The sequence below is a fragment of the Zingiber officinale genome, chromosome 6B (genome assembly GCF_018446385.1).
Source record: "Zingiber officinale cultivar Zhangliang chromosome 6B, Zo_v1.1, whole genome shotgun sequence".
In the NCBI taxonomy this organism is placed as follows: Eukaryota; Viridiplantae; Streptophyta; class Magnoliopsida; order Zingiberales; family Zingiberaceae; genus Zingiber; species Zingiber officinale.
In genome coordinates this window covers 105,565,448-105,576,176 of record NC_055996.1, presented here as the reverse complement: position 1 = coordinate 105,576,176, position 10,729 = coordinate 105,565,448, and the positions used below count along the sequence as shown (strand labels likewise).

The window sequence follows — 10,729 nt, the reverse complement described above, 5'->3', positions numbered from 1 at the left end:
AAATTATTTAGTCAAAAAATAATTATAATTTAATTAACAAACGAAGGATGTCTAGATTGAAAAAATCTTAGTGTCAAGCTTAAAAGTTATGAAACAAATAGTGAATATATTATAAATATGAATATTTAGATTAATATTGAAATGAGATCACTTAAAAATAAAACAATTGATCAAAATTTACAAGAAAAAATAAATAAGGAAAAAAAGAACATTGAAAGAATGTATTAATAATAATTATTGATATAGTTAAAAATCTTGTAAAAAAATAATTTGACAATTTGTGGTACAAATGAGAAAATTTATCAAGATAATAATGGAAATTTTTTAAGTTTAATTCAAATGATTGAATTTGATCTTATAATACAAGAACACCTTAAACATATTAAAAATGGTAAAAATAATAATTATTATCTTAGTCATAATATACAAAATGAGTTAATAAATATATTAGGAAAAGAAGTGTACAGGTCAATCAAAATAGAAGAATATTTTTTAGAATTTTTAAATGTAAATGATACATGAAAAGGTCTTTTTAATACACTTATTAATATAATAAAGAAGATTGAATTGGATGTAAATGACATAAGAGGACAAGGATATGATAATGGACCTACCATGAAAGGTAAACAACAAGGCATACAAGAGAGTTGTTAGATATAAATTCTAGAGTTTTTTATACATCTTGTGATTGTCATAGTCTTAATTTAGTACTATGTAATATGGCTAATTCTTGTCCTAGTGCAATTATATTTTTTGGTGTGATACAACTTATTTACTCATTATTTTCTTCATCTACAAAAAGATAGGATATTTTACAAGATCATATTTCTAATTTAACTCTTAAACCATTATCATAAAGAAAGTCATCTTGAAAGCATTAAAGCAATAAAATATCAAACTCCACAAATAAGAGAAACTTTATATAAACTAGTGATGATATAATATTTGTGGTTAATACTGTTAGTAAAGTTTTACAATATAAAGATATAAACATTGCTATTGCATTAGAAAATGTAATTAGAAGAAATGAATATAGAACTAAAATTTCATGAAAAATATGTAATTAGAAAAAATAAACGATTTGATGGGAATAAAATTAATGATGTGAAACTTTCCCCTAAAGAATCTTTTAAAATTAATTACTTTAATTATATTATTGACCATGCTATTTATTTATTTCAAAATATATTTGAATAATTTAAAATATATTAAGATAATTTAAATTTTTATAGGACGTAGAAAAATTAAAATTGCTTGATGATGAGTTTTAAAAAATAAAATGTTTAAATCTTGAAAATTTTTTAACAACATGTTATTTGATATTGATGATTTATATTTACTTTTAGAATTAAAAAATGTAAAAGAAATAATAAATTCAAAATTAAAAACTGCACTTGCGGTATTCAACCTTATAAAAAAATAAAATTATTTTCCTAATGCATAGATAGCTTATAGAATATTATTAACTATAGTGTCGCTTTAACATAAAGAAGTTTTTTAAAATTAAAATTAATAAAGTCTAATTTACGTTCAACAATGTCTTAAGAAAGATTAAATAATCTAGTAATTTTATCAATTAAAAAAAATTATTATCAAAACTTGAATATAAAAAATTTAATTAATAATTTTACATCTCAACAATTTAGAAAACTAAATTTTATATAAAAAATATATTTTAAAGTTAATATTTTATTTTTTTTTAAAAAATTAAACCTTGTCAGTCCAAATCTAAATGTAAAAGATGAGGAAAAATTTTATTTTAAAAAATATATTAAAGATTTTTTTTACCTAGAACCTTATGAAACCTTGAGACGGCCCTAATTATTTATTAATTAACACTAGTCTCATTTATGTTAGTCCAACGAAATAGAAAAGTACCTATAATAAAAAATGCATAAATAGATATTTATTGTATAAGTTGTATTATAAAAACCTACGTAATTTTGGTTAAAAAAATAGATATTTTAGATAATTGTCATTTAAAAAAAATATGTATAAGCATTATTATAAAATCGTACTTAATTTTGTTTCAAGAAATGGATATTTTGGAGAAAAATTGGAATTGTCATTTTTTTTAATAAAAAACTTATGTATAAGTATTATTATAAAAACCAACTTAATTTTGGTTTAAAAAATACATATTTTGGAGAAAATTTGAATCGTTATTTAAAAAAAAAATTATGTATAAGCATTATTATAAAAACACTGAAAGACAATAACAACCAATGAACCATGCTGCATAGCATAGATTTGTATAGGTTAAGCTCTTTTTCTTCTTTGACTTGAAAAGAACATATGTGTTCTGTTCAAATTATTTCTTGATTTTCTCATGAATCGTATGCTTGTGATAATAGTGACAAAATTTTCTCAATTCTAATCAACCAAGCGTATTGTGTCGATTCTTTTGAGTAATATATCTATAAATACTCGACTATTCCTTATTGACATCATTTTGGGCACAATCGGTATATTCTAAAATAACTATAACTCTTACATCCTTATCCTTAGCCATAAACGCCCTTTGAATTTTGAATCGGCTTAACTCTTACATTTTTGATCCAAGCTGAAGAAAAAAATAAAAATAAATTAAATAGAAGTTACTAACTTGAAATAGAATTTTTCTAAAAATTTCGTTGCAATTATCATTAAATTCTTATTTATTCAAATTTAAATTAATTAAATTAATTAAAAAATATTTTAATATTAGTTAATCAAATCAAATTAAAGTTTTATTAAAATCAAATTAATCTAATTAAATTAAAAATTAATTATTTTGGTTAACACCGAATTAATTGAATTTGTTTAAAAAGTAATAAAAATTTTATAAAAATTAATATCAAATTAATTGAAATAACTAAATACTTACCTCTATAAAGGTCAAACTGAAAAGAAAGAAATGTAAATTGCAAAACGAATTGTATTAGAAATCAAACTAAAAAGGAAGAAATATAATTGGTAAAATAAACTGTGATCTAGCTGCTTCATAGGACTAGGGTTTAATCAGCAGTCGGGTGTACTTGATGGGCCGAAACGGACTCGAGGTAACAGACTCATCATCAAAATGTTTAACTCACCATTAGAAGGATTAGCAACAGTGGCATTGGCAGCAAAGGTTTCTGCTACAGCTTGGGAGATCTCCATTAGACTCGGGCGGACTCCGCTCCAGTAGATCTGTGAGCTTCCGTTATCGGAGCTTCGCTCTTAGTATGAAGATGGCCAAGATTCTCGACCAATCCAATGGGAAGCCTCCTCTAAAGAAAAAAAAAAGATATTATGCGGCGGAGAATGCTAGCTATTAAAGTAATTGAAGCGGCATAGAAATCAACTAAATCGGTGCAGATTGGGTAGATTTGTGTGCCAATTTAACCGATTTCTACACCGCTTCAATTACTTTAATATCTAGCCTTCTCCATAGTGCTGTGTTTTTTTTTGTCTAGATGAGACTTTCCATGAGAATTATCAATAATCTTGGCCATCATTGGGCTAGGAGCAAAGCTATGGTAATAGAAGTTCACGGATCGGGTCGAGGACCACGCGAGAAGATGACGACATAATCTAAAACCTAGTGGATGGTGGGGAGAGGGGGAGGTGGGAGAGGAGATTAGATCATCTCCAACCACAAAATCTATTTTGATGTATTTTTAATGCTAATTTAGTGTCGTTGCAGCACTAAAAATTTTTCAACTCCACACCATTTCCTACCCTAAAAGGAATATTCCTAGAATATTTTATTTTTCCAACTTATAATTTATTATCAACCTACATATTAATTCGTTAAATATTTTTATTACAATAATAATTACTATTAAAATTAATAATTTTATGGTAACACCGATGATCCGATAATGCGTGAATTTATTGACGGTGAACAAGTCAGAATTATGTAAAAGATGATTGAAAATCAAAAATCTAAATCAATTCCACATCAAGGAGAATGATCTAAATTCAATTCGTTTCAAGAAGAAGGACAAGGATTTCAAGATTCTTTGAATGACTCCAATAAATTTTATGATTATTTCGATGATTTATTAGAAAGTGATTTTTCAAAATATTAAACATCATTTTATTTAGTATTGCAATGTTATTATAGTTATTTAAATGCGTGTTTATTTGTTTGTTGCATATTTAAATTGTATGTTGGATTATATGTTATCTATTTTATATTAATGTAATTTGAAATTTTAAATGTTTAATTGTATGTTTTGTTATGAAATTACCAATATTATAAATTTTAAAATATTTATAATCTTAATAATATAACAAATATTTTAAATATTACTTATTTAAGTTAATAACTAATATAAATTTATAATATATAAAATTTACATAATAAATTAAATTAAATTAAATAATATTAATTTATAATATTTAAGAATATTTTTAAATATAAATTTAATATTATAATATATTTTATTAAAAATAAATCGTACTTGCACCTAAATAGTGCAAATGAACAATGCAACACCATCAAATTTAGGGGTCTCCATGGAAAAAGATTTAGTGTCCCTTTCACTCCAAAATGGTACAAAAAGCCACCGATTTGAGATGGTCTTAGAGACCTAGCCGAACGAACGGGAGCAATCTTAGGGAAGAGAGAATGAAAGTGGCGGAATTAGTGAGGGTGGAGTGGGGTTATATAGAGATATACAGATAGTCATGCCAATTTCTGCTTCGACCCGATGCCCCTTGTCCAATACTTATTTCACAAAACCACCGTATTCTAAAAAAACAAAAAATCAGAGGCCAGGAGGGGCAAAGGGAGGCTAACAGGAATGCCTTTCATAGTTCGAAGTGTTCCTTTTACTAAGCTTATTTACGAAGCTCGAAAAAATGAATAAATAATTAGGTTAGATAACGTTAAATTTAGAAAGATCGATCCGATTTTATTAAATTTTTCTATCAATTATCAAAATAAATCAGAAAATATTCACGATAAATGGTCTAAAAACCTAACGTCATTTCGTCGTGAGTCTTATTTGAAGGAAAAATTCCTATAAATACGCCATAATTAAGAATCGAACCATGGATGTTTAGATAACAATCGGATGCCCTTCTATTGTACCATAGCCCCAGGGACAATTTATTTATTTATTAAATTTGAAAATAAAAAAAATGATAAGCCCAGCTAGCCCTCGATGATCAGTCTGACCCTAAGAAATTTTTCCATCGACCATCAGAATAAATTGAAAAATACTCGCACCGAGTGGCCCAAAAGTCTAGCATCAGCATTCTTTAGTTGCACGCTTCATTTTGAAGAAAAATTCTTACAAATGCGCCATAGTTGGAGGATCGAACTGCAGGTGTCCAAATGACAACTTGGATTCCCTGCTGCGATACCATAGTCCCGGGGGCAAAAGTAAATTTATTTTTTAAGCTCGAATATGGTAAAAGGTAATTCGCTCACCCCCAACGCCCCCCGTCAATCCATCCCTAGATCAACAAGGAGAAAGTAAATCAAAGATGACTAATAACCATTAGTACGACCAAGATATTGGGAAAGACATACTCAGATATGTCAAAATTTAACCTTTTGACCTAATATGATAGCACCTCATGTCTTAACTATTGCATCGTTCTGAGAGAACTTATTTTTTTTAGCTTAAAAAAAAATATCCCCAGAGCTATGATGTCACGATAGGACATCTAAGTTATCACTCAAACATCCACGATTTGATCCCCAACTATAATGTATTTCCAAAAAATTTTTCTCTAAATGGAGCATGCAATCAAAGGATGGTAGCCTCTTAGATTGCTCAACGCACACACTTTCTGATTTATTTTAAGGTCGATAAAAATATTTTATAGAACCGAACTAATCACCCTAGAACTAGTCAATCAAATGAGAGAGAATTTAAAATTTAGGCTAATAATATTTTAAGAGTAATTTTAATTAAATTTAAAATTTTTAAAAAGTTATAAAATGTATTTTAATATAATGATACTTTATAGTAATTTTGATTAAATTTATATATATAATTGTACTTGTCATTACTAGTAATTTTGAAATACACATTGTCCAGACAATCATACACACCGATGTTATTTATTTATTTACTTGATAATGTATATATGAAAGCAAAACCCATTTCCATGGAATTAGACTTTAAACCCAAGAATTGAGATCATTACCACCTTGGAACCAAGTTGGCACCTCTCGTACACATAAAGTGATGCTACTTGGTACTGAGAGACTCCTCACTCTCAATACTGGACTTTTGATCTGCTGTGAGTGATGACTCCTTCCCGTTGCCAGAAAGATTGATATCAGTTAATGAAGATAAGCTTGATACATTGCCACTCTCTGGGGTTATCTTGGAGCAAGAGTAGGGCATGACACTGGTTAACCTAACAAAGGTAGAAGATTTGTAACTACTAGCAGTTTTTAAATGTAGTTCTACAAAGTCATGGAGAAACCCAGTAGCAAAGAAGTGAGACAGCAAGAGAACAATCATAACCCAGTGAGTACTTGAAGCATAAAGGAGTGAGTTTAACACAATAAAACCAACCTCTCCTTGCGTTTTTCTAGGAAACGTGTTAGTGATGCCTTCCGAGCTTGAGGAACGGCTGCAAATAGACAACCAGTGTCATATTATCAAAATTGTGAGCTAATAGTTAGTTTTGCAACGCAAGAAAACGATTAAACTGAGATGTGATTAGATGAACTAGAAAATATGGTCTCTACTGATAGCGTTCATAATTAAATGAACTCAGAATATTGGAGGAATCACCTTTTGGAATGTTAGTTTCTGCAGTTTGCAAGCAGAAAACAGCAGATGAAATTGTGGCAGCCCCTTGCTCGTTTGCTGCTAGTTGAAAAGCAGCTTTAGAATCTGCTGCATTGCTATTCATTCTAAAACCACCTAGTGAGCTAGCCACTGAATGTGATGTGACTGATGATGAAATACACTGCTTCTTCGGCGTAGGGATTATGGCATGCTTCTTATTTGTCCTTGAATCAATAGATCCTGCCATTTTGGTTGGAGCCATTGATGTGGTTGGTATGGGTGCATGGGCTGTTTGATCCATAATATTAGAATTCATATTGGATCCCTGGCTTGCCAAAGAAATAATCTCTTGTACCTGAAAAAATAAAACATTTGATGACATAGCTTCACAAACATGCTATCTCTTATATCTCACAAATGGCATAAACACCATTGAACATAAATACTAACCTTGTCTGATGAAACATCATCATACACATTCACATGACCAGCATAAAAGATAGTTAATTGAGCAGTCATTTTAGTGGGCCATGAAGTATTCCTGATGAAACTAATCAAATATACCACAATGTCACCAATATATGAAAAACTAATGTTGATAAGAACAATAGAGAACTTGTACCAAAAGCCTGAACATGTCTTACAAGCTGCCAGGATGACCTAAAAAGTTACTGGGGCCAATTTGACCACCAAGAAATTGTTGCTTCGGATAGGCAACTCTTACATTAGGGTTATTATGTGCATATTGGATGTTGGAGAAAGGGCTGCTGTCAGTGTCAGGAAAGCCATGGTCCAAGAAGACAGGAAATGTTGGGAGTTCATTCAATCGGTGGTGCAACTGGTGGTGCAAAGCAGAGAAGGATTCTGCTTTAGAAGGCTGATATGCACACAGGGGATATTGACTGAAGCCTTGTTTATCAAAACCCAAACAATTCTACATAAGCATGACACCAAATTTGTCACTTTGGTAAGGTATTATTAGAACAATTCATGAATCGTGATATATAAAACTAACATGTAAAAGACAATATACCTGAGCTGCTAAAACATGGGGAGTTTTCTGATTGACCTCAATGGCATCCATCAAAGATAAATGATGAAATCTTGAAGATGAATGGTTATTAAAGACATGTTTCCTAGGCTTCTCTTCTGGTGGGCACTTGGGGAACCTGAACTGCTGGGTGGTAGATACCATATTTGAGAAAGGCCACTTCACTGATGGGAGAGCTGAGGTTCAAAACCAAAATACTCAAGGCAATCATACAGCACAACCAAAATTACTGATCAGAAATCCTGTAAGACTCATCAACCCAAATGACAATAAATAAATCCACCATAAAATCAAAATATCAGTTATTTGTGACAAATGCTCTCTTTCTTAACAATGTTTCTTGTCATGTAAAAGATATAATCTCATGCAAATTTATAGATGTAGAAACTAGAGCAACAAGAGATCATAAAAATTCCTTGCATGTCAGAATATGAATTTAATGAGTTATTTATGACAGTGTTATTAATAATAATTTTTTAAAAAAAGGTATAGAAGTATATAGTCATGAAAAGTATATAATAGATCACTATACAAATGGAAATAAAGAAGATTCAGTTGCCAAGGCTAACTAAAGAGGAGTATTAAGAATACTACATAATGTTCTACCGCTGCACTTGTAAATGCAAGTCTTATTTCTGATTAACGTTGCTTTCAACATTGCTTGGCTTTAAAGGAATTCTAATCACCACTGCTTTAGACAGTAGCTGCAATAACTGGGAATTTTAGTCATAATTACCAAACCACACCCTCGAATATTTTGTTCTTTTACCAAATCATTCCCCATCGCAATTTTGATTCAAATTAACCTTGATTTTTTATATCTACATTTTATCATCTGACAAGTTAATTTGCAAATTGGTAATTGACTTGAGCCTCAAAGGACTCAAATTTACATAAAATTGTGGTTTGACATACCTGAAATAAACCAAAATAGGTCGAAAGGTACCTAAAAGTGTTTTTTTTTTGTCAAGATAAAAACAAAAAAAAAAAAAAATCAGATTTGCGAATCCACTTGCAGAATATTCTGTGCATTTTTTCATTCTGATACAATTAGGTTCCAAATACCCCAATATTATATTTGTTGGTAATACTCAAAAATATAGTTTTTAACCCAAAAAAACTCGTGGATCATCATTCAAATTGTACTTGCATTTTTCCAGTGGTGGTTAAAATGTAGCTTTTAATCCAAAATATAGTTGGGTCTGATTTGATAAATCCGCATAATTTGAATGTCAAACTGGCAAACAAATATATGATTCTTTGGTGTTGGCATTTTTTAAAATAAAAATTAAGCATGGCCTATTCTTCATAATGGGTTTCTCACATCTTATTTATTTTCTTCCTTTAAATTTCTTTCAATTCATGAGGCAATGGCATAGAGAATTGGCCTATGGTTTCTTTTACAACTGATGATTAGAGACAATTTGTCAGATTACCCTGAATAGGTAATACAATAAAAGGGCAGCCCAGTGCATGAAGCTCCCATTATGCGGGGTCTTGGGGAAGGATCCATTGTACGCAACCTTACCCTGCTTTTTGCAAGAGTCTGTTTCCAGGATTCGAACCCGTGACCTTTAGGTCACAAAGCAATAACTTTACCGTTGCGCCAAGGCTCCCCTTCTAAATAGGTAATACAATGATTTTTATTAATCTTTCAGTGTGCTAAAGAAAAAATAGTAGAAATAAGATCTAATTCTTCTTCTTCTTTGTTAATTTCACAGTATAATATGATGATTTTACAGCAGATAAGGCAATCTAATCTTTAAGGAAATGGAGACAGCCAACACCGATAAAAATAAATCATCCAGCAAACATTACTACGAAATCACTATGATCCAAAAAAGAAAAAAAAATCATAATTTACTAGAGAACAATAGGCTAATCCACCATAAAAATAGCCTAATATATCCGTAGCTTACTCCTATAAATCACTACAATAGGAAAATTTCCTGGAAATTCTATATTAAACAATAGGCTAATCCACTATAGACGTAATACATCGTTAGCTGACAATCAGCTGAACATTAAAATAGCTTATTACATTTCATCAAACAGTTTAGCAAAAATCAGATCCTCAGCAAACCTACAGCTCCAGTTCCAAAAATAAACAGGAAGAAAAAAACATATGAAGAATAGAACCAACCCTAGGACCTAGGCTCATGGATCCAACAGAAACGCTTAGAACGATTATAAAATTAGCACACCTGCTTCGCAGCGGCCCGCGGCGGCGCCGTCGCCTGAATCCCGCCCGAGGATTCCAAGGAAGTCCCTCTCCATCGCCGGATCCGATTGAAAAATAAATCAAGTCGATGCAACCCTCCGTCCCTCCCTTTATCTAAATCTCTCCTCTTCGCGACGCCACCGAAGTCTTGGATAGCTCTGTGACGGTTCATTTGTTTTCTTTTCTTTATATTATCGAACTGGAAATTAAGAGGTTACCGGGTGGCGCCGGTGGAAGCCCACGTGCTGCCACAAAGGAATCGACAAAGCCGGTATCGACGCGGGATGACGGCGACGTGCCGGCGTGGGTAGCCGGATCGGCTTGATCTGAGCCGAATAAATCGGCTTCATAGCTCACAGGCATCCCGGCACAGACGGTAAACAATTCAAATCGAGTTAAGTTTTAAAATGATCAAATTTATTTAATAAGCTAAAGCAAAGTTTAAAATGAACTTAATTATTAAAATAATTATTGAAGTTTAGTGTCATTATTTATGAGAGTTTAGTTCATTTATACGTTATTAAATTTTCAGATTTATTTAATTATTTAAAATGTTAATGTAAAAATAAAATATAATAATTTTAATTAAAATCATATCATTTAGTTACTAAAAAAATATGCATAGGCTCGAATGACCTTGTAAAATGCACTTAATATTTTATTTTAAAATTTTAGTACAAAATATCAATATAATAATTTTGCATCAAAATTCTACATGCTTTTTAATTTTAA

General features: G+C 30.4%; 1 protein-coding gene across 1 annotated transcript; it reads right to left on the bottom strand.

Moving 5' to 3' along the window:
• Positions 1–5,969: 5,969 nt before the first annotated feature.
• On the bottom strand, positions 5,970–10,156 carry LOC121988697 (protein TIFY 6b-like). Its single transcript, XM_042542262.1, has 7 exons — positions 9,981–10,156; positions 7,759–7,952; positions 7,370–7,659; positions 7,176–7,275; positions 6,729–7,080; positions 6,507–6,564; positions 5,970–6,345 (listed from the first exon to the last, which is right to left on the bottom strand). The coding sequence occupies exons 1-7, from the start codon at positions 10,051–10,053 to the stop codon at positions 6,174–6,176; spliced, it is 1,239 nt and encodes a 412-aa protein (XP_042398196.1). The 5' UTR covers positions 10,054–10,156; the 3' UTR covers positions 5,970–6,173.
• Positions 10,157–10,729: the final 573 nt, after the last annotated feature.

What these genes read in the sequence shown, in the direction of transcription:
- LOC121988697 (XM_042542262.1), bottom strand. Translation starts at nt 10,053, where the DNA reads ATGGAGAGGGACTTCCTTGGAATCCTCGGGCGGGATTCAGGCGACGGC. An exon ending in CGCGGGCCGCTGCGAAGCAG is followed by an intron (nt 7,953 to 9,980) that starts GTGTGCTAATTT and finishes TTTGAACCTCAG; the next exon opens with CTCTCCCATCAGTGAAGTGG. An exon ending in CCCATGTTTTAGCAGCTCAG is followed by an intron (nt 7,660 to 7,758) that starts GTATATTGTCTT and finishes ATGCTTATGTAG; the next exon opens with AATTGTTTGGGTTTTGATAA.